The sequence below is a fragment of the Struthio camelus genome, chromosome 4, assembly GCF_040807025.1.
Source record: "Struthio camelus isolate bStrCam1 chromosome 4, bStrCam1.hap1, whole genome shotgun sequence".
In the NCBI taxonomy this organism is placed as follows: Eukaryota; Metazoa; Chordata; class Aves; order Struthioniformes; family Struthionidae; genus Struthio; species Struthio camelus.
Window position 1 is genome coordinate 57382431 of NC_090945.1, and position 24906 is coordinate 57407336.

General features: G+C 38.7%; 1 protein-coding gene across 2 annotated transcripts in view; it reads left to right on the top strand.

Moving 5' to 3' along the window:
- Positions 1-24906, top strand: part of SCFD2 (sec1 family domain containing 2) — a 220871-nt gene that overhangs the window by 30124 nt on the left and 165841 nt on the right. For both annotated transcript variants that reach the window (XM_009682020.2, XM_068942892.1), the window contains exon 3: positions 9460-9587. In XM_009682020.2, the coding sequence (XP_009680315.2) occupies positions 9460-9587 (128 nt within the window). The remainder of the gene's footprint in view (positions 1-9459; positions 9588-24906) is intronic.

Consider the following 24906-nt stretch of genomic DNA (forward strand, 5'->3'; position numbering starts at 1 on the left):
ATTTTATGCAACTGAGTTGTTCTTTTGAGCAGGGTCTGGTGCGTGTGGGTTGGGGTAAGGCACAGTCAGAGCCTTGCCTCTGTCTCCCTCAACCGTCCTGCTGGCTAACGTGTCCCAGGAATGTATAGTATATCCGGTGAAGTCTTGGCATGGTTTATTCCCGCTGAAGCAGCAGGGGGTTTGGAAGAGCGATTAGGTCTGTTGATACATTGTCCCTTACGCCAGGCTGATGGCCAAATTGTGTGTCTTACTGCAGTCTTGTGCTTCTCTTCAGTTTATCAGAATTCAAATGACATGTTGCCAGCCATCGGTTTATCCTTTGCAGCAACTGTCTTCTAGCAACTGTGTTACTTTTTGAACTGCTGTGCCTTTAGTGTGGATGTTGTCTCTTTAAAACAAATGTGAATTACTGCAAAGGATACATTGGCAATGCGCTCACTTTTTTAGCAGTCACTCAGTTTTAGGCAGCTTTGCAGAACTAACGAAGCTCTAATTCAGCGTGTGCTGCCTTTTCCTCTTCTCTCCTCTTGTGAAAATATGCACAAGTAGCTGAGCTCTGAAGGTATGCAAACATAGGATGAAAGTTTTGCTTTTACGATAACTGCAGCCTCTGTATGTCTCATGTTGAGACAATCACAGTTTTTAACTGTAAAAGTACAAACATGAGTACTTTGTTACATTGAAATGCTGTGGTTTCAGCTGATCAATTTTTGAAGCCCACGCTGGGTCATTTTCCTTTGCTTATTGAAAGCTTGTGCCAGCAAATTGTTTTTTTGGGAATCCTACATCCTTTGCCAGGTGTAGGAATAATTTGCATCTTCTTCCTTCCTTAATGTCTTGCTCACATGACATTCTCCACCCTGTTACTTGCTACTTCCGATGTAGGCTGTGCTTTCACCTGACCCCAAGCAGCTTAAAAAAGAAAACAAAGTTGTACAAAGTCGTCTTTTTCTTTCTTGATTTCAGCTACAGGACTTCTAGTAAGGAAATTGGACTTACACATAATGGCTTCTCAGTTTGGCCTTTGAAAAGGTCATGGAAGAGATTCTTGACCTTTTGATACTTTTTCAGTAAGCCTGGGGACACTGCAGAGGTTGCAAGTAACGGAAAGACAGTTTGTTACGCCAGTGTTTTATAAGGGTGAACTGGATGACCTGAATTTGTCCACTTAGGCAAATAAGTCCAGGCAAAATTCAAGTAGTAGATGATATAGGCCTTAACTTATATTATCCTGCTTTACTGGAAATTAGATAATATCAAAGTAATTTGCTGTATCTTGCCTGAGACTACAAGTGTGGCTAATAGTTTTTGTGATTCTGATGTTCTGCATAGATGAGAGCATTTGACTTGTTTTGATTTGGGTAATTAAACATGTTGATTAAAGAAATACATCACCAAATTAGTACTATAAATGTTAAATGGGTTAAAAATCATGTATTAGTAGATCTGAAAATATAATCATACATGGGGAACAGTTAGTCATTGAATGGGTATATTTTTCTAGTATGATCTGGCTGCTTCTTGACCTTTTGCTCTTGCATTAGTGAGCTGGGAGAGCATGTGAAATAAATTATTAGTAACAGCTGAGACCTGGAGCAGTAAGGAAGTAAATATCTTTCTGTAGCAGTGGTGTGAAGCAAGAAAGAGTCATTTCATTCCAGCTAGCTCCAAAAGTGTGTTGTTGGCATGAGCTACCCCAGAATTGTGAGCGTCCCCTGCTTTCTGTTGTTGCCTTTGGATTTGCATCAATTACGACAGACTGTTCTCCATCTAGCTCTCAATGTCACCTATTTCCTGACTACTTCTTTCAGCTTGGTAGCTAAAGGTCCCAGTGCCAGCACACACACCCCCCCAAATACCCAGGATGAGGGGCTTTGAGATTTACGCCTGCAGACAATCACAGATATGTTAGCCCCTGGGTGCTTTCTGTCTGTCAGAGTACCTTGGCAGTGTTCTCCTTGCAGGACAGGACCAGATCCAGAGAATAAGTCAACATTATTTTAATAAATGCAAAATTAGCAAATTAGGCATTTGGTTATGAACCTAGATCAAATGAGTTATATCAGGGATCTGAGCTGCGTTATAAATAACTGTTTTTTCCTGATTTATTTTTAACCTCCCTCAGTTTTTCTGTCTGACTCACCGCATGGTCCCACATGCAAGGGGTTTGCCACAGCTGAGAGGGCTGGCACAGAAACAGTTCCTGTGCAGGGGATATTGCTTAAGCTAACGCGCCATCACCAAAAGAACAGTTTATCAGGCTGCAGTACAGTAAATTATTACTTCTATTCAAGACTTTACTCCCTTCCCCCCGCCCCCCGCATCTCCCTATGTGAAGCACCGAGCGATCAGCAGGATATATTCTGCTCTCTGAGAGAGCCTCCACTGAGCAGTCAGGCTTTCCTCTTAGAGATTTGTTAATGAAGAGTGCCTCTGGAGGCTGCTGCCGGTAAGTGCTGCTTTGAGCCACCTGCTCCCCTCTGATGGAGGCTGAACATCCTCGCTCGCGTTTCCTGGCGCTGCTGGCAGCTCGTGCCCCCTTTCAGCATTGGTATGAGTTTTGGCTCTGAGGGTTCGGCCCTTTTTCTCCCTTCGTCTTCATGACTCAGCTTTGAAATCCAATGTGCGAGTACCAGAAGTAGGCAAACTGCATCTTTTAGGTGTCTTGGTTTCTCTTCCTTCCCTTGTATTCTTTCGTCGTTGTTTTAAATTAAAATAATTCGAATTTTTAAATTGTTACTGGTTTTAGTTCAGAAAATGCCCCATTAAAATGGAGATAGGATTAATGTATGAGGAGAAGGGAGGAATTTGAAATGATCAGATGTCTGTCAAAAACTTTTCTCTGTGTATATCAAACTGTATAGCAATGTCTAGCAGAGCTTTTCAAGGACTTCAGTCTTACCTCTGGACATAATATAATTTTTTTGTTTAGTAAGCTTTTATATTGACTATCAGAAAATTTGGGATGCTTGGTTTTATTGTATTCTGTCTTCTGTTTCTGAGATGGCTTCTATTCCACGGGGCAGTGCTGGTTGATCAGGTAATGCAACTGTAGCGGCAGAAGTAAGGGACAAGGTCTCAAAACTTGTAAGTGAAGTTCTGGACTTGTTGGTGAAGCCGGTTAATGGCAGAGGCCACAGAATTTTAGTGCTCTTTTCTCTTCCGTCAGGCTTGTTGTCTGTGATATGCAGCAAAACATTTTATAATAGAGATGCTCAAAAAAGTGTGCCCTGTAATATCTGCTCACACCTATTTTTGTGAAATTCCTACTGAAGGGTGGTTCACAGTTCCTGGTCTGAATTGTAGTGTATATGTAAAGCACTTATCTTTTCCCTAAGCAAAATAGCATGATTCAGGCAATATTTTAAAAGGTTTTGTAATGCATAAAAGATTTTGAAAAGATCTGCATAGCCTTTCGGAAATCTGCTTTGAGAGCACTGCGGTTCACTAGATAGCATGTGTAACATCAATAAATAACGCTCCCTGGGAACTAAAGGGAATGCAACAGGAAAGAAGAATTTGAACTGGGATACTGGATCCCATACAAATCACTGATTGCAACATTAGTGTCACCAGATTAGGGCATTTGGACTAAAGCATAGGAGCTGCAGATGGGAAGAGGAGGAGGGGAGGGGCACCACGGCAAGAACTGGAAGGCAATCACAAATGTGTCTCCCCAAAAAGGGAAGGTAAGACAATATTGTTTCCGAGCATTAGACATCTCTAAGAGGAAAATGTTGTGGTAACTTTTCAGAACAGACAAGAAGCAACCCCGAAACCCTTCACTGCATCCTTTTGACTTGTTCCCAGCAGTTATTCATTTCTTGCCATTGAACAAATTAATGAGTGGACAGTTGTTCAAAGCAAAAGCTGCTCTGTGAAGGTGCAACATGGGGAAAGTGGGAAGAGTTCTTTCAGCAGAAAACATGCAAGTACTTTTGTTACTCTTTAATCAGAGAGTGGGCTAAAACTGACTTTTTAAGTGCTTTTTGCATAATGTGATTCAGACTTATTCCCTGTCTAAATGCTTTTGCTGACTGGATTTTTGCTAAAAACGTTAGAATAAGGTGACTAATAATAAAACCTCTGTTAGTAAATTGGTCTTGTGTGTGAATAAACAATCCATGTTTTAGTCACTCAAGGGATAGTGTTGATCCCAAGGGATACATATTCTTTTTCTCCACTCGTTTTTTTCTTCTGTTTAGCACTTCATTGAGTCATTCTCATGATTCACTCCTTAACAGCTTTTGTATAAATTAAGACTCGCATTCAGTCTAGCGTTTTCTGTTGGTTCCTAGCAAACTCCAGTTAACATTTATGGAAGGTCATAGTGATCTTTTTAATGCTTCTTCCAGCACTGAAATAACACTGGAGACAATGAGGGTTCAGTTTTTATGCCAAGCTACTAGGAGAGCATCCTTCATCCTCCAAACGTGTCCTTTAAAATCCTGAGGAACTGTTTGTTGATAGAGGCTGCTTAGGCTGTGTACCATGGGTGGGGTTCCCTTTCCTAGCAAGATGTGTTTCTCTATTTGTGGATTTTGCTGCTGTAAAGGAAACCCTATAAACATGTAGCCTCTTTCTTTACGCAGAAATGCCACTTACTGTTTTATCAATGACTAAAAGAATAGTACTTTGAAAATGGCAGAGGGGCATTCTGAATTCTTCAGCCAGCAATATAACTGTAAATAGGGGATTTCTATGATTAGTAGACTTCTGAAACACCTGTAGGTTTTTTTTTTTTTTTAGACATATAATACATTGGACTTTCTTGGTCTTTTTTTTTTCCTGCCCATCCTCCCTTTTGGAAGGTGCCCAACTTCTCAAATATGCTTGGTCTACTTTCTTGCTAAGCTTTTGCTTAGCTCTCCATTTGGATTTCATATTGATTTAAAACATTAAATAACAGAATTATTCTCTCCTTCAGGAGGAGGTAGTACAGTAAATTCTACAGTAAATTAGTAAATTCTAGTTTTACCTTGACAATCACAGTGCACCACCTATGTGTGATAGGCATAGCTGTGATTTGAAGTTGTTTTTGCAAGATTCTTTGTCTAGAGAACACAAGTGGCGCAATCCTGCCAGCTCTCTGAAGCACTTAGAGGAGTGGGCAAGCTGAAGGCTTGGCCTGCAGGGCTCAGCGCAAAGAACAGAGGAAATGCAGTAAAAGCCGGAAGGCAGGGTATCTTTCAGCTGTTTTGGGGCTGTTAACTTTATCACTTTGAACGCAGACTGCTTTGGCGTGCTGTACGTGGCCGTATAACTTACTGTGCTTGGAAACTTTCCATTTGCCCAGGACGTTTGCATGCGTGTCGGACGGTGCTGACACAGGACACGCGCTGCACTTCCAGGCGCTGCAGTAGCTCCTGAAGAGCCTCCATGTGGAATTTCAGGTGTTGCTTTTGACATGTAAATCTAACTGGCTTGTGGCCTGACCCGCAGAGAGAGGGTCTCTGGCCAGACCATGTGTTACACCGCAGCAGCTGGGGTCAGCAGAGGGGCCGAAGCTCGGAAGTGTTTGTTTAAGCAGATGAGGCTGTTGGCCGAACAGTTTCCTTTGAGGGGTTCTCCCAAGTACCCTTCACTTGACAGTGTCCATACTTGCTCACTTTCCAGGCACACTGGAAACCTATCTGTTTTCTTGAGCTTTTTTAAGAAGAGATAGGATTAGATTTAGGCTGGATGGTTTGGAGTACGCTTTTAGTGAAACTTTTTTTTTTTGAATCTATAACGGAGAGTGTTGACCTTAAGCGATAAATAAAGCCTCTGCGTTGCACTTTGTTATTTTTATATTTGCACATTTCCATACAAAGATTTCTATAGATAGACATTTTTCATTATATGAATACTAATTTTCCTAATGTGTACCTGCAAATATTGTTTTAAAATGTCAGTCTAAAAAATGTATTAGTAACTACTTGAGTTACTGAAGAATTATTTTTACAAATGCACAGAAAGCTCAGGATGATTTTGCCATCTCAAATAGTTTTCTGCTTGATAGTTTTTAGTCTAAATTTTATCAGTTCCAAAAAAAATTCATTCCTTCAGCTGAAGTGACTTGCCTTTTCCCTTATCGTGTTGCCAAAAATGGCTGAACAACGAAAACGTTGCTTTTTCTGTGGATTGACATAGCCGGCTGGCTGGCATTGTATGTGACCTATTCATATATATTGATCTCTCATCCTCTTTAGGTATTCGTCTGTATATTTTACCTAAACCTTTATATAGTCTCCAAAGTAGAGGGAAGAGAAACGTCTACAGAAACTCAATAGATGACACAGAGGTCCAAGCATACAAGAGTGTGTCTGCCCCTCATCTGCGTTTAGACTGTACCACAGTTGACTTGCTTTTTGCTATTTTTAAAGTGTTAAAACAACCCTGAGGGATCATACAAACTTAAGTCCTTGAGATTAAAGAAAGCCTACTGTGGTTAAAGAAGGAAGAAACATTTTACAAAGCAAAAAGCAAAAAAAAAAAAAAAAAAGAAACCCAACAATACCAAAACAAAAAAATATGCGAAACCAGCCTTTTGTTTTAGTGCACTAGTGTGGGTCAACTGGAATTTTTAAAGTTCAAAATAATTAGGATATTATTTTGGAGGTTTATTGCTCAAACTAGTAGTGTGTAGAAGTGCCAGCCTTTTACTAGGAGTTACGCAAGTATGGTGTACCTTGCTTTCCAAGAGCCTGCTGTCTAAATTGATACATGGAAAGGAAAGGGAAAGCAGCAAACAAGGACAACAGTTAGAGAAACGGTGCACACTTATCACATGCGTTGCTGACTTGTAATTTTTGCTGAGGTGTATAGATGCTTATTGGGTTGTTTTCTATACTTTACTATTTGCTAAATATTTTTGAGGTGTAGTAGTGAGGAAAAAATGAGACTGCTAAATTTTGCACAGTCTTTGGTAGGCTTTTGTTTTAGTTTGTTTTTTGTTGGTTGGTTGTTTTAAAGCCCCGGCTCCTGGTGTCATGATTATATGAGATTTCTGACTCATCTTTATGGTAGTGAAGGGAATTGGGGAAAAAAACTTCTTGTTTTCTAGGATTTTAGCCTACAGAAGTTGATAATTCTTTCAAATGGGGAAAAAGTCTTTTAAAAACCAGTTTCCTGCTGTTTTAGGCCTAATTCCTGATCTTTATAGGGTTTGGATTTGGAACTGCATTTTCGGGAGGGCAAAAGGAAAAAAGAGGAAACGTAATGAGAGAACGTGGACAGCTGAAATAACGAGGATGGAGGTAGCTGGCACAAAGAGCCCTCAGCAGAGGGGATAAAGGGTGTTCAGCATAAACACAGAAAGCTTTCTGGGGTTGTATGCTTTAGGGTCCCAAGTGTCAGACAGATGGAAGTGTCAAGATAGGAGTGTATGGGTGGACAGGTTGGGAAGGGGTTGAGGAGGGGAAGAAATGTGAATCGCTAGAAAAAAGGGAGGGGACGGAGCAGGAACCAATTGGGACTACTCTCCCCTTTCAGACAGTTATAAATGATCAGTTGCTCAACACCTTGGGACCTAACTCTGTCCCCACTGCACTGCATACCAGGAGACCTGGTTACAGCTTTGTCTGTTTTTAGTGTGAAAAGGGTGCATTTATATCCCATTCTTGAGCAATGCTTTACTAAGGCTTACTAGGTCTTGTAAAGCTGTCTAACGTGTGCATTAGTGTTGCAGTGGCAGTAGGGGATGACCTCTTGCAGTCTGATCCTCAGGCGCACTTGTAAACGACAAGGAGACCTGCCCTGTATATGGGACGTGAACAGGGTCAACAGGCTGCCTCTAGAGGTGGTGCTAGGAGGGAATGAACTGAACCAAAATAGTTGGGTATATAGAATATGTAAAAACAGCATACTGAAGTATCCATTAATTTAAGGAGACGGTGTTGAAACATCCAGTTACTTTGGGAATCTCTTTCATATCTCCTGTACTGCTGCCTGTTATAAAATGATGTGCTTTGTCTTGTGAGGAGTCTCCCTGGAGTTGCTGCCCGTGAACCGGCTGCAATGTCAGCGCCCTCAGGTTGCACTGGCTGGGGGATGCGGGAGCAGTGGCTGCTGCTGGGGCGGCTTTGGGAGGCAGTCTCCTGCGTCTGTCCCCCCACAGGGAGGATGTTAGAATTGCACTAGAAGAAAAGGGGAGTAGATGCTGTGTTAGATCATCGGTTTCTCTGCTTTTTCAGGATTCTGCTGCATGGGGTGTTCCCCTGTTTTATTAAATTTAACTTTTAAATGTCTTGGGTGATAGGTATTGCTTCTGGCTATTCTCTTACTTTTCCTAAAATCTTACTATTTATTTTAGATCTTTCTTAAAGTACTTTAATAGGATGAAATTTGCTCTTCCTATTCATTTGTGGGTTGTTCAGAAGGGTAAATCAAGTTTCTTCCCACAGCCCTTCCACCCGCACAGGTCTTGATAGAGGATGTGGGTTATTGGGATGACACTAGTGGGGCTTGGTGGCCCTCCTACCCAGTTTGGTATATAGTATCAATTTCTAAATATAGCCAGGCCACTGCAGGAGACAGTAAGCACAGCTGCTCTGGAACAGTGCAGGTATCAAATGAATTGTTGGGGTTTCTTTTTCTCCATGGAACAAAACCCCTTTTTGGCATGTTGGTAAGCTTATTGTAAGGGACATTAAAAAGTATTTAGGAGAAAAGTATCTGTTAGGGGGAAAAAAACCAGAGGGAAGGTTTAAAAAAAAAATCCAACTCGGTTAATCCCAATGTGTGGCTTTAGTCCAAGGAGAGGATATTTCTCCCTTTCTCCTTCCCCCCCTCCCCGCCCTAAGAAAACACTAAATTCATTTACAGCAATCAAAAATGCAATGTCCTGGGTGACAGAGAATACTGACAGAAAAATGAATGCACATGAGCTACGTGTCTAACTTGTGCTTAACAATGATAAAAAATAAATCTGCAAATAAAAAAAATTGTAAGGACAGTTACATTCTGCTATAGATTATTCATTTCAATAGGCAGAATCCACAAAGCCCAAAGTGATGGTGGTTCATCATGTCATCCTAGCAGCCTTCAGCATTGAAGAATTGGCTGTGGGATTTAAGCTCTCGGTGGGAAGTTAGAGCTCATCTGCAGTACCATGCTCTTTATAGCTTTTCAGTAACTGTAGAGCATTGGACTGTTCCTGATATTCCCATAGCTGAACAGTAGTAGTGGTTACTTGGTTATTTTGCGGCTGTTTTTTAAGTTTGTTATATATGAATTCTAATGCTTTATAGTTGGTAGCCAGAAATTCTAGAGTTTTTCTGTAAAACCACAGTAATTGTTTCTCTCTTTTAAAAAAAAAAAAAAAAAAAAGAAGCTTTTATATCCTTCTACTTTTGCCTGTATCCTGCCCGCCTCAGAGGACTTACTAAGTAGAAGCACTCATCTTAAAATATTAATGTTGTGTTAAGCTTATTCCATTATTCAAGAAATGTTTAGTATAACCCTGTCATTTTCTTATAGTGATCCAGCTGCCAAAGCTCTCTGGGAGTCCTTTATGAACCTCAAACAAAAGGAAGCTGTGATGGAGGCTAGGAGACACCTTGTGGAGGCTGCAAGCAGAGAAAATTTACCTATTAAGATGAGCATGGGTGAGTAGCCTGATATACCCTTCCCAGCATAGTGGGAATGTGGAAGATGATATCAGCTCCTATTCTTTCACTTAACCCTCTGTGAAACACTGTAGAGCCATCCTTGCCGCAAAGCCTACAGTGGAGTCTTTCTGATATGAAAGTGTGAGGCAGGTATACGTTAAGGCTCAGGTGCTTTCTTTTAAAGGCAACAACTTTAAAGATTGAGAGCAGTTGTGGTTGCGAAGCAATAGTGGTCCATGAAAAAGGATAGTAAAGGCATGCAAATGGGTAGCAATGCTGTTTGTCTTTGTTCTGCAAAGCATGAGAATTTGGATATCTTTAAAAGGTTGGCAGGACTTCTGTCCTTAGCTGGCAGGAGTTATAGATAACAACTGATCAGATGGAATTTGTGCAGATTTTGTATGTAGTTACATGGTGTAGGCAGTGAGGTTTATGTGGAGTGAGGCTGCCTGGCTCCAAGAGAGTTTAAGCTGAAAGCCATGTCCAAGCACTTTTTAAACCTGAATTCTTTGAAATATTAGAGGTATAGAATATAAAAAATTCCTTTCAATAGCTTTTTTTAGTACCTTGTTCACATTATATGGTGTACCCTGTGAAATGCAAGAATTAATGTTAGGCTTACAAAAATGATGACATGGAAAAAACACTGTGGTATAGAGCAGTATCATGCATTCTAAGACTATTTTATGTTGAGGTCCTTGTCAAGAAAGAAGGGTCTGTGGATTTCCTCACAGAACAAAAATAATGGGCTTTTATCTGGGACTCCAGAGTTAACTGCCAAGATATTATAGAGCAATTAAATGTACAGCCAACTCATGAACTCTTAACAACTATAACATTTCATATATCGTATGGTCCTTACAAATTTCTAGAGCATACATTTAGTAGATTATTAATCAGAAATACAAGAGCTGCGCAACAGTCATGCTGTAAGCTGTTTTAAAGAAATAGAAGGAGAGCAGCTGTGAGAGGACTTAAGAGTCTATCTGAAGGAGAGAAAGCACGGTGAGAAAGTCTTGTTTAAGCTTTCTCTGGTAATGTGTGTCTGCATATTCGCCATAATAACATTAAAAAAACATACCGTATTTCATGTGTCCTAAAATAAATAAGACCTTGTTAATGTTGGAATTCAGCTTTGTTTTAAAAATAATTGCTTCCTGTCTTTGAGACGTAACAATCCATCTACCACTTTTACTGCTTTGTGTAAGTGATTAGATCAGCCTCCCTTTCCTGTGTTCCCTTCCCATGATATCCAGCGAAGGCTGCAGTAGCTCTGTTTTTTAGTAATATTAGCTGATATTTCTTTGATGGCAGCCTAAATGTCTGACATATGATCAATGTTGTGATACCACACCTCCTCCTTTGGAGCATATAAGAGTTGATAGTAAAAAAATTTCAGATGCTTGAGGCGTTTCCATGCTTGAGAATTGGTTTGCTTTGAAGGATGAAGCATAAGTTGAAGTGTAGCTATAATTTACTAAGCTTTGTACTTGTTTGTCATTTATTTTGTGAATTGTATATTTACCTTGTACTAGAATCATAATCAGTTTTTAACTTCATAGTTAACTTTATAGCTGAACTGCAAAGTGAGAAACACAATTTGAGGCAGTCTAGTAAATGATAAACAGGAAAAAATGAGAAACAAGGAAAAGAGGGCAGTACAGTCACCAAAATCAAAACTTCATATTGTAAATGCAGGAGGAACTGAAACTCATGCCAAGATATAATGTTGTCCAATGATGTTTATTAACAACACTTTAGTACAGAGCTACAACTTCAGAGCATTTATTACTTATCTGTCATGCTACAGAACATCTTTAAGCTCTGCAGGGAAGCTGGAAATTGTATGTTGTTATCAATTGCTTCGGTTGCCGAGAACGACCAATTCTAGCGGTCTGCTCTCTTACTGATTGTTGTGGTTGGTCAAAATGCTACTTGCTTCCACTGTGACTGTGGTAGGAGGCAACACTGGCTGGAGTGATGGGAAGTGCTTTCTATCTTTCTCCTCTGTACCTGGACTTAAATTCTTATGATCTTACCTTGGTTTCTGCATATAATGAAAGATGTGGGTGGATTCTGTGCTCTCTCTTGTTACTTGGGAGTTGAATGTTGGCTTTCCCAATACTTAAGGTATTTTCTGAGTGTTTCATGGTCCTGTCTAATATCAGATGTCACCGAGGCATCATTTTCTAGCATGAAAGTTGCTTTTTTTTTTTTTTTTTTTTTTTACTAAGACTAGCTGTGCCAGAAGGTAAGACCATATATTTTTTTACTTTTATTTCTTGCTTTTTTCCCCTGGAAATGAGGAGTGAACTACATTTGAAACCAAAACAACATTCTGTTCTGTGTAGTTGGGCCCTCCTGCAGTAGCCACCTGCCTGAAAAACTGCCTCATATGTGACACTGGCAGCATTTGAGGCCTGTTTGGCAGTGAGAAACTCTATCTCATCCTGTTTCAATGTTTTCAGAGCAAGGAAGAAAAATTTCTGCTGTTTTGGGGGTTCTGAAAGGCATATAACTTTTATTTTGAGGTATGCTTCATAAACTATAGTAGTTTATGCATTGACAAGAGAAAGAGTCGTGAACTTGGAGCCCCGTGCCCCCAACTCTTCATTTTTAACAGCATTTATATGATTTTAAAGAAAAATGAATGAAATGAACAATTTTGTCCACATTTTTTGAGCTGAGTGGATTCGAGGGCTGCTTTCAGGTGTTCTTGATTTGTATCTTCATTTTATCAACATTCATGGTATCAACAAAAATGCTAGTCTGGAATGTCTCGGAAGTCCTATGTACTGTTTCATAAGGGTTCAGTATATAAGGGAGGTAGTTCAAGACAGGATGAGCAAAGCTGTCAACTCCTGGAATAAGTACAATTTCAAATTTAAAAGACTATCCATGTAACTTTTGTACATTATTATTTAATCCATTTCGCCTATAAATACATAACATAGGTATATGTTTTTTGAAGATTTAATTTGCTGTGGAGTTTAGTAATATTGTCAGTATGTACTCTTGCGGAGTACTTCTTTGGTGTTGCTTACTGTAGGCATCCTGAAATGGAGACTGCTTCTTTACAGGAGGCAATAAACGTTGAAACTAGTAGGTAGATTTAAGATGCTTTTGGAGACATCGTCCTTCTGACTAGATGCGTTTCCCAAGGCCATATACGATTGCATGTAAGCAGTAGGTGGACCTGTCTTATGCTAGGAGCCTAGTTTAAAAAAAAAAAAATATATATATATATATATATAAATTTGGATTATTTTAATGCCTCATTATTTAAAGTAGCTTAAAAAGAACTAAATCGGCTCCATTTTGCCTCTGAGGCAACTGCATATTTGTTTTGGGTACACAAGTGAATCCTGATAAATATCTGGTGAAGATAAATACTTGTGAAGTCCTGTTCAGATATCCCATTGTGTAGTTTGCAGAGGTGTTAATTGTTTTGGCATGCTAGAAATACTGACATTTACAGAAATTTATTTAAAGAATTAAGTTTGGTTTTTAAAAGCTTTTTAGAAGACAATGTGGAAGATTTTTGTAATGGTGGTATGGTGAGATTTATAAATTAAAGTGAGATTGCAAATCCTGGAAAGGGATTATTTATGCTTAACTCTTAAAACAAGTGCCTGTAATGAGCTCTGTTTTGAGGCAGTAGTTTGACCTGCAGTACAGCCGAAACGGTGCTGCTTTTTTCTATTCCTTTACTTCCTGTTCCCTTCTTCAGAGGTCTAACATATATCTTTTCTGCTTGAAAAAAGCACAGTAAACCTTGACGGAGTCTGAATGCCTTGACTGTGCCTCTTCGCTGGCGTGGAGACTGCTGACAGTTGAAATGTTGGTACCGTAACCGAACCAAAGTGCTGTACGCTCCTACGCGAGCCATTGCTGATAGAAAAGCCCTTTGGTTTCTTTCCATTAAAACTGTACAGAATATGTTTTAAAGTCAAGCTTAAAACAAAATTAGCAAAACCTCAGGCTTTGTGACATAAAGATGGCCACTGTAACCTTTTGCAGATGGGCTGGTGAACTCCTTGAGTATGGGTTGAACTGAACTGTGAAACTTGTTTGGTAGAAGTGGGGTGATCCTAATGTTTCAGCTTGGAGATACGGTATAACGTTTTGAGTTAGAAAGGTAACTTAAAATGGACAGGAAAATGCTAGGGGAAATACCTTATCTAAAAACATTAAGCATATAAATAATATAAAATGGTCATTTTTTTAAATTAAAAATTGCTCTGAACTTTAACAGTGTTTAACGTGCTATTTCATCTTGGCAAGATCAGTGTAAAATATTTAAGACTCAATGCTGTCAATTCCTGGATTAAACTCTGCGAATAATAGCTACCAGCCAAGAAAATTAGCTGTTAAAAAAAAGTAGATGGGTACACACGCATCCCTCCAGATAAATCACTGAGTCTGGTCTCAGGTCTCCCCAGTCCACCATCTCCTCCCATTCGGACAGTGCAGTGAAAGAGGCAAGCGATGAGACCGTGTGGATCGGGGTTTGAGCTCCTCGCAAGGGAGGAGAAGGCAGAGCAGCGCGGCAGGGCTCCGAGCAGTCTGTGGGGTGCGCGGCCCCGCTGTGCAGCACGTCTCTGAGGAACGGATGGGTAACTGTGAAAGAGCCAGCCTTCTCCTTAGCGCTTGGCAGGCACTAAGACCTCCTGTTACTCGGAGAGGCGATCAAATCGTAGGCTGCTGCTTGGGGTATCCTGTGCATTGCTTTGTTGCCTGTTTACCTGCTCTTCAAAACAGCTAGGAGAGCAAGCTGCAGACCCTGTGAGGCAGCAGTCCAAGTTTCCCTAAGGGCGTCTTCACGGAGCAGGACCAATTCCAGCTTCAGCTCTACCAAGAGTGGCCTGCCTTAGTTTAGGGAGTCCTGAGCTCTCCCCACGCGTCTCGTCTCGTGGCTCCAGGAGCTCAGTGGTACTCTCAGAGCTGTTGTCGCAAGGAAAGGGAAGGCTGTATCTCTGCTTTCATTGCACAGCCTGGATCCTGAGTAAGCCATTCCTGAGCATGTTGGTCTGCTCTTTTCCTCGTCAAAAGTAACAGTCTACTGCATGGGACTGTTTTGCCAAGCAGAGTTGTGGGTGGGTGTGAGTTTGTTTTCTCCCCTCCAGCCTGTTGCAATACAGGGTTCCTGATTTCTCCCTGAGGAGAAAGAGTTGAAAAGCAAACTGGAAATTACTGTATCCCAAATGTTGAAGATGCTAGCAAATAATAGATTTTAATTCTCCTTGTTGGAATTGTGCTGAAACACTGGAAATGCCTAAAAATTAATGGGCTGCTTATGCACAGTTATTTAAGCTTTCTGTTGTCAAGTTGTGTTTTTTCTCTAGTGGCAAGAACTTGAGGATCAAAGAAGAGTTGCTGTGCCAGCTGCAAGCACAGGCTATTAGTCTTTAGTACTAATGAGTTCAAAAGTGAAGGAACTTGCAACTGGTGGAGCTGTGCAGTATATGGATGCTGTGATTTTATGAGGAGGAAATATCTGAAGCAATTAAGGGTTCTGTAAATGGTTGAAGAGTCTTATACAGCTCTATCAGTCTCATAGCTGCTCTCATAGCTGCTTCACCCCTCCCTTAAGTGGTCTTTCAGTGCGCTATATTTATTTGCAGGTTCGGAGAAACACCCCTTCACATCTACTTGTTATTTGTGTGCTTATGTTTAAAGGCAGAGTATCAATTTGACCTATAAAATGCAGGTGTGTCTGGCAAACTAAAACATTAGAATCCATCTCACTGAGGAGAGAAGAGAGGAAAAAAAGTTGATAGAACGCCTGTGTTAAATATGCACCCTATCTGAAAAACTACCATGAAACACTTAATTTTCATCTGAATTGCTGATATGAAAAGAATGGTGTGGAACCCCACTGGATTCTCCTAGCAGGATGACTGCCGTGGCAATGGTTTTGAAAAAGTCCTGGGAGTTATTAAATCCTGTTTTCTAGTTAAAGGAAACATGTTAAATTTAGGAAAGGAAACTGCGGTAGATAATATGGAATGCATTCATAAGAAAATGAAATAAATTTTAGCAAAACAGGTTAGCAGGTATGTTATAATCCAGAGCTGAAATTGGTCAGAGTAGTTTTCAGGAAAAAATAATAAAAGCTTTATAAAGCACCATATGCTTCCTCCATTGCAATAAGTTTATCTGGAGGCAAAATTTCTCCCTTGATATTTTAGGAAGGAGTTTTCTTGCAGATGTCTGTACGGATTGCTGTTCTTATTTAGGATATCTATCGTTATTCAGATTTGTTCTGAGTTTATTGGGTTTTTCTTTTTTTTTTTTCTTTTTTCTTTTTTTTTTCTTTGACTTCTGCGTTACATGAATTAACCTTGAAAGAAGAGATGTAACATTAAGGCTATTCACATTTATTTTAAAAATTGGATTAAAAACTTTACTTGATACTTGACTGAAGTATTCAGATACCATGGCTTACCCTAAGCTCTTGTTACAAATTATTATTCTGCTACTTAATATTCCTGCAGAAATAACAGTTAAGGTGAGTTTTCAAGGTTTCAGGAAAAAGTATTTGTCTCTTGCTGTAGTTTTGTCTTTGTTCAGTGAATAATTTATGGTATGCTATGTAGCGTCTTATGGTGTAAGATGGGTAGTGGTTCAAGCCCTAATAAAATTATAAGGCATGTCATATTTCTGTCTCATAGCTCATTTACTTTGCACTTTACTGCTATAAAACCGTTAGCAGATGGAAGCTAGACACAGAACCTTGTACAGTGATATGAAACAGAGTAATATGCTGGTAGTATGTTATCTTTGATTAAATTATAGTTGGCACATTGATACAGTACTACTTGGCTAACCTTACTTTTAAGAAGGGAGTTTGTTGACAATAGTCTTTCTGTTTATCTGGATTTTTTAGATAAAGTCTTTTTCTTCCCCCCCCCCCCCCTTTAATTTTGACTTTTGTTGTAGACAGCAAACCTAAACACTTAAATTTGAACTTGTGGCCAGGTCTCCTGCCGTGTCTGGCTATGATTAGAGTTGAAGATAATTCTTTAAAAGAAAAAGGAAGTGTGCTGCTCTTGCAGGAGTTCTGCAAATAAATCATTTTATTATTTATGTTCTTTGATAATGTAATACTGCAAAGCTTATATTAACTTCAATATGAAATCTTTTCATCCTAAGAATCATGTTGTGAAAAGACTATATTCATGCAGTCTTTCTACATAATTTACATAATTTTCACAATAGCTGTTGGTAAACATTGATGTGTAGATGAACATTTGTAAAGTTTTGACATAGGGACTCAGATTTGATGTAAATATACATTTATGTTAACTTTTCACACTCAGTATTTCTAAATGAAAAAAATTATTTTGGAGATTAAAAGCTTAAAAATGTAAACAGTGTTTACTTGCAAATGTGTTTATTTTCATGCATGATTAATAGATTATCACAAATGAGCAGCTCTACTGCTCTACTTTTATGTAAACCTGTGCATTACAAACCTTGTCAAAGTTTTGTTTTTTTTTTTTAATGATTCTTGAAGAGTATTCTGACTATGATTCATCATACAATCTCTTAATGTCATTTTCGGCATTCATTTTGAGATATTAGTCAGGTTAAACCATCTCCTTTGAGAACAGTGCAAATTGTTAATAGATCTAATTGATATTTAGAATTTTGAAGTATATCACGGTAGAATTACGATATGCTGTGGAAATAGCAATTTAATTTTATTTGTGTAAATTGTGAATCATGGGTCTCTGAATTGTTTGCAAGCAGATGTTAAAATACATATTTAATTCACTTAAAAGGACTAATCAACTCTTAAAGATAAATCTGCTATCTGATTTTTCTTTTTGTAAGCACTAATAATTAGTATTTTTCTGAGAGAATTCATAAGGAACAATACTTTTGAATTGGCTGAGATCTCTAGAGAGTCACAATGGTTCTAACATGTATCTTAACAAAGAACTTCTTTGACAAACCAAATGAGTTGCTCAGGAAATGATGAAATGCTTCTTTGACTTTTTGATTACCCATTCATCAGTAGTAGATGTAAAGCTAGGTCATTAATCCTGTAATATTGGAAAAACCTGATTTTATCTATAAATGAAACCTAAGGCATCAGTGATAACAGTTACGGAGCGGTGACACAACTCCCTGAAGAGAAGGGAGCCATCTTCTGTATTGCCATCTTCTGTTCTGTGCTAAAAATGATTCTGTAATATTTCAGGTAAACACCTGAAACACCTTCTTTTATTCACTAAGCCTACGTACATCTTTGATGACATTGACTTCTATTATATCTTCTTGTTCTTGAAAAGTAGTATCTAATTTTGCAGCAAAACCCAACAAGATCTTTACCTGTGTTCAGCCCCCTGTGTCAAATGCAATACAGCTGTGGTTTTAATGGCTATACAATCCCTAAATTGTGTAGAAACCATGCAAAACACCAGTGATGACACAAGAGTTAACTTTATTATTTGATTCAAAGGTAAATAAAATAACATGCCATAAAATGTTATGTCGAAAAGACTGTATGGTAAACATTTTACTTTATTAAATAATGTCTCACACAGCAGATGAGATGCTTTCTATATCTGAAAACACTGAACTGGTAGTTAAATGCTTGTTTACCAAGTGCTTTGGTAATTACAGGTTGATTTTAAATTTCATTCTCTAGAGAATGGTATTTACAGTAAAACATACATGCACATGCGCACGCACACACACACTCAAAAGCCAACATATTGGTTGACTGTACTTTTGTGATGGTCAAGACAGGGTTAAATAAACAGGTCCTGTAAGACTCTTGAATCCTGCATGAAAAACAAAACACTTAGTCATTAACTCCAAGAAACTTACTCTAATTTCTAGTTTTTTTTTTTTTTGATGAATCAGACTGGTTAGAAATTAGACACTACTTGCTGTATATGTGCTCTGTGATACCTTCATTTATTAGAGTGTGTCAGCCATAATAATGGTGTTCTACATCAGCAAAAGAGTTCATGAGTATGTGCTGGGAGATACAGAGTCCAGTGTCTGTTTGGCATATAGCAAAAAGCCGTGGCACTTGCATTTTGCTAGAATATTATGGTGGCTGTGGATATCAGCGCTAAGTATGGGACTGTTTTGTGGGACTTATGAGACAATAGAAAGAACGTCAGAATTTTTTTATGCAAATGTAAGTGCTATGTAGTTAAACAGGAGCAAACTAGAATGAAGTAGTTGAGACTGGTATAGGAGAACTGTAGAGCAAAGTGTCGTTGAGAAAGGCCTGTGGCTGCAGGATTTAAACCAAAGATATACATATTGGTGTGCTTATGAATTCTCTAAATGTAGCATTTAAAGTGGAATATCATATTGGAGTAAAACTGGGTTGGTTGCCCGATGCTTTTTTTTCCCCTAGAGTAACTGTTTAAGCCTCATAGTTCCGATTTGCAAAGAATGACTAGTTACACAGCAGTATGGTGACTTGCATACGTACATATTCATACATCATCATGTTTTCCACCCATATTTATCTACTTACCACCAAAAATGACTGTTGGGGTATTCTCAGCCAGTCCCATGAATAATGTACCAAAGAAGAACAGCCTCCTTGTCTTTAGGACAACATGCCAAGAACACGGTGAAATACTCAGTGTCTGAAAACATACGTCTTACTGCTAAATGAGGACACGTGCATATTTTTAAGACACTTTGGGCATATTATTTTAAGACAAATCAACTCATTTCTGTGAGAGGTTTAAAGCAATTCAGGAGATGTTTCAACCAAATTGGCAGATTTGAAGTTACTTACAGATATGGTGAGTTCCCATTTTCAAGGATTAACAGGCTGGTGACCCTCTGGCTGGGACTTGGCGTAGTGCTCGATATTTACTAACCCGGTGAAAGAGGTGAAAAATGAGGTAACAAAATAGGCCCATGACACGTGGTTAGTCAAGACTGAGAAGTTGATTTGAGGAGCTCCAGAATGCCGGTACTTAACTGGGTGTTGTGACGACAGTTGGACATTTAATGTAGGTGGCTACTTCTAGAATGCTTAATTCTGGAAGGTAATATTTCACCTATTTATTCAAACAGTTCTGAAGTTTGTTTTAATGTTTGGGAGAGCAACTGGAGAATGCTGTAGACGTTGGCTAGAGAATTTTTTTTTTTTTTTAATTTTTTTAATATTGATTTAAGAGTCAAAAGAGGGAATTGAATGGTAGAGTACAAAAAGAAGGAAACAATGGGAAAAAGTGGCCATGCGTTTAAATACAAAACTCTGAATGATTAAAAAGAAAAAATCCGAATCCATTTTGAGACATTCAAGGACCTCAAAATACTCTGAATGTACTGGGAAACTCGAAACTGTAGAAAGTTTAGGCCCTTTTAAATCAAAGCTGGAGGCCGCATTTAGGCATCTAGAAATGTAGGTGCTTGGATTTGAAAATCTTAATCATTATTTTAGAATGCATTAGTTGTATTTCTCCCATCTAATAGACTGGTTTGTATCGCAAAAAGGTAGGTAAAAGAATTCTGAAATAGTAATAGAATGAATTGTTAAGGATGGTTGTCGTTTTTGAATGAAAAATTGAGACTAACTAGGAAAGCTGGCTAAAATAGCGTATGACACTTGTATGAACATAAATTATAAACTACTTTTGTGATAACTAACTCGAGCCCAGTCAGGTCAGTTGTTGCATGTCTATCCCCTTTTCAGCTTAGTGATTTGAAAAATATTAGACCTTTGACTTCAGAGTTAGACATTCCACCTTGTGTTCCTGCACCCCTGACCCAATTTATTGACACTGCAAGCTGCTGCTGCACTGCCCTCTCTCTCATCCAAGCCTTTATCCCGCCTTTATCCAAGCCTTTAGCCCTCCCATGTCCTCAAAAGCCACTACCACACACAGCTTCAAATGTGGGACAGTTTAAAACCCTGAAGATCTATCACTCTGAAGTGGCCTCAGGTGCACCAGAAGGCCCACAACGGGCAGGAAAGCATGGCTAAGCTCAAGTGCCTCTGCCTAGTAGCTATTCTAAAGTTGGGAGGGAGAACAGTGGTCAATAAGGGCCACCGGGGAAGGAAGGCAGACCACTCGAAGCAAGGTGGACTACAAGCTCTTACTCAGTGGCCGAGTCCCGCAGGGTGCAGGGAAAGGGAGGCTACTGTCGCCATGCGATTTGCCGGTGTAGTTGAGGGACTGCCCTGTCTCCCAAGACGGACGTGTCCTGGGACCCGTTGTAGTGGTGACTTGTCGTTTGTGCTCTTAACCTGTTCCTGTGGAATTGGATGGCTCCTGCTGCTCTGGCAGTTGAAGAGGAAGAGAGGTTTACAGGTGGCTGTAAACCTGGGAGCAGATGGGTTTGTTTTTATGGGAGATGAGGATACTTTGATAGAAACAAGCCTCTGACCTCTGCTTTCAATCTGCTGAAACATTTAGTGTTCTTCAGGTCCAGAGCCTTACACTGGAGAAGTCAGCCCAGTAGTATGCCATCATGGCCTACTTTTCTCTTCCTAGAGACTTAGGGAATGATTTGCATTCTTCTCTTCTTCTTTTGATAACATGCCCAACTTAAATTAAGTTCAGGATGACCTTTGAAATGAAGTTACCAAAAATCATGATTGAATTATTTTGTGGTACTTGCTATTAAAGTGTTAGTGAAACTTCCGAAAAAGTACAAAAGCATTTTGCATTAATAACATCTGGAAATTACACTAACAAGGAGACATAAGGGGCGTTGGCTGTCTTACTAAATTGCTCTGCTCAGTTTGCAATATATCCAACTCCCTTAGCAGTACTGTTGCCCAATTGGCTAGATTAATTATGAGAGCTTTATACGTTCCTCAGAGGTATCCGGCATGGGACATAGTCAGAGGCAAGCTGCTGGGGGAAACAGGTCTATAATGCTAAGACTGTGGATGGGGAAAACAATTTATTTGGTATTTTTCAGCTCTTCACTGCATTAAAAAATCTTGTGTGTGAACGTGAGTGTTCCAAGCTAATTTCTTATTCATGGTTCTGTCAAATGAAAAATGGACCTCAGCAGAAGAGCTCTAGCCAGGGAAGCTCAAATTTTGTTCTTGCATAAAATTGAACTAAGCTTAAAGTTATGTATATTTGGCGGTTGATGCAGTCTTGGAAAAGCATCCCCTTATTTATTCAATTGGTCACAAAATGTACTTTCCTTAACTTTTTTCTTATCCCTATGGAGGTAATTAACCAAGTGTTAGATGCAAAAAATAAGGACTCTGAGTTTGGAACAACACATTGATATTTCTGGCCTTTGCTCTTTAGACACCTCGTTCATCTATAAATCTTTATGTAAAAGAAAAAAATGTACTAAGGGATTCTGAATCTTAAAAATTTACCTCTACCACTAAGTCTATCTTGAAAAATAATTATTTTCTTGAAGCAATGCCTGCATATACTACATAGACTGCAACGTTAATTTAAGATGGAAAAAGAGTCATACTGTGGAATCATATCTTAATGTCTACAAATGTAGTTTGTTTAGTTAACTTTTTATTTAACTTTTGAGGTGAAAGACTTTCTGTCCCATTCAGGATACTCTCACTACTCAAAAAGAGACTTTTCACACACCTTTAATATTAGTTGCTACTGATGTCTGCCCCAGCTCTTGTAATTTTTAAGTGAACTGCTTTACTAGCCCTGGAATTATTTCTCCCTTTCAGTCTAGTACAGGCCATAATTTGTGCATGTGGTATTAACAGTGCCATTCCTATAAGATATAGTGTTGCAGATATTGGTTTCCAGTGCTGCTATTTTCATATATTTTTTTAAATCATTTATTTCAATAGATATATTTTATGCGAGGTATTATTTGTACTATTTTAAAATTAACAAAAGTGTTTTGTAGTTCTTTTGAATTCTTGAAAGCTGGAGGTGGAATTCAATGTCTGTATATTCCAATATGTTTGGGAACTAACTATTTAGGAATGAAGGATTGAAAAGGAAATTAATTATTAATGAGTTCAGTCTCATGAGCACTTATGTGACTTCTGTTATACACTGATCAAGCCCCATCTTAGAACAAGTTTGCTTGCCTCCAATATCGCCTCCACTATTGGAAGATCAACTAAGGTAGTGATACATTTCTTAATGTCTTGCCAAAATATATTCATGCTTTCTTTGTACCCATTAACCCTTAATGTAAACATTTGTGATGCATTTATAAGAGCTGTCTTTTGGGGGGAGGGAGGAGGGGAAGTGCTAATTAAGCCAGGCATTTCTATTCTATTCTCCTGTTCTAAACTCTGTTCCTCTAATCAGTATAGCAGCCTTTCTTTGCATACAGCACAGTTTTGAGTTAATCTTTCAGAAATGTGGGTGACTGGAATTGCATAAAGTGCTCCAGAGGAGATGCTTTGTACAAAGGTATTTGTATGGACCTGTTCCTACTGTAACTGTATTATCTGGTACATCCTAGGATTGGACCTGCTTTCTTACAATGAGGACGCCTAGATATTATTCCTCTCTTGCATCGTTTCAAGCTGTTAGCTCCCAGTTTACTGCAGGTGCTCTTTTGCTAGCCCCAAAATGCATAATCTTGCACTTTGTACTATTAGATTTCATCCTGTTTCTGTTATTCCAGTGCTCGAAGCAATCCAGTTGTGCTTGTATGCTGTTCTGCTCCTTCTCGATATTAATAATGTTTCACAGCCCTTGTGACAGCAGCAAGTTTGGCACTGTTTAGTGCCAAAATCTGTACGGTAAATATGTACATGCCTGTGTACACATACACACTCACACCACCCTCACTGAGCTTCGGATAAAACCTTTCTCCATGCCAGCACATCTCCACTGTGTGTTACCTGCCACGCGCTCTTGAAGGTATTTAGGCGTTTTACAATTCTTCTAATCCTAGTCTTTTCCCCCTTAAATATGGTTATGTCATAGCTAATGCTCTGCTAAGTCCATGTGCATTATACTTAATTCATTTACTTTGTCTAGAGAATTGGTTATGTATCAGACTAGTTTGACATGATCTCCCTTGATAAATATACTTCACAATTTATCCCACTCTTCTCTATGATGTAAGCTATTTTTTCTTGGACATTTGTCCTGAAGCTTTTCACACAACTGATCGTAGATTAATAAGGTAGCTATTTTTCATGTTTTCTTAAATACTGCATTTATTGTTTTTCAGTCTAGTTGATGAGCTAGATACAGTATTGTTACTGGCCATCTGTGCTTCTGTGTAACTTGTTTCAGAATATCCAATTTATCTGACTTGAACTTCTTGCTTTTTAGTTTGGATACAGTAATTTCATTGCTGTTAGCTCATCATCATTTGTCATTTTGTTTTTGCCACCATATACAGCATTATGAACCAAGCAGTCTATTGCTTGGATCATATCTTGACCATCTTTGGTGCCGGAGAAACCTATCTCCTTATTCTTTTTCTTATCAATGTCTACATAACCTTTTTTGTTATCTAATTTCTTTGCAAGTTCTAAACTAACTTGTTTTCCCCCTCTCTGTATTTCCTAGTTTATAAGATTGGCTTTATTAGCTAATCAGCAGTTTTGCTGTTTTGGGGTGGAGGAGAGGGGGCTTTGCTTATTCTGAACATGCTTTTCAAAATTATTTTCAAAATGATTGGCTACCTAGTTAAATCTAAACTTCAGATGAGTCATCCTTGTTGTCCTTCTTCCGTTTTTGCTGTGATACAATTCTGATTAACTCTTATGCCTTTCATTTTGAAAAAATTGCAAGTTCCACGTCCATTCAAATCCCTGCAGTGTTCCGTCTTGACTTTTTTAAAGCAAGTTCCCTTCATCTGTCCTTTAGATTTATAAGTAGGAGTTCCCTTTTTTATTCTTTCATTTGGTTTAAACTAAATTAGTTTAAATTAAAGTTCAGTTGGAATTATATCATGATAATTTTTAATTTTTCTTTAAATGGTATCTTCCATGTTAGCCTTAGTAATCTTCATAGATAAGTCTAAAATAGTCTCAATGACTATATAATGACCTGTGGCTATTATGTTCAGAGTTGTTTGGGCCCAAATATTTTATTTGTTTTTCCTCTGTATCTTAGAAGTTAATATTCTGTATCAGGACACAATTTTCAGGATTTTAACAGTATTCTGGAGATCCCTATAAATCCATATAAAACTTGATGGTTTTGTAATACTCTAGCATTAGCCTGGCAGAACTGCTTTTATCATCCCTTTGCAAAGTGATTTTGACCCAACTATATCCTATTTCATCCATGTTATCGCTTCTTTTTCCTTCTCAGTCTATTAGATTGTTAAAATACAGAGCTGCTTCATCACGTTCACCTTCGCTGTTTCCTGGATAGAATAGGCTCTTCAATATTGAGAT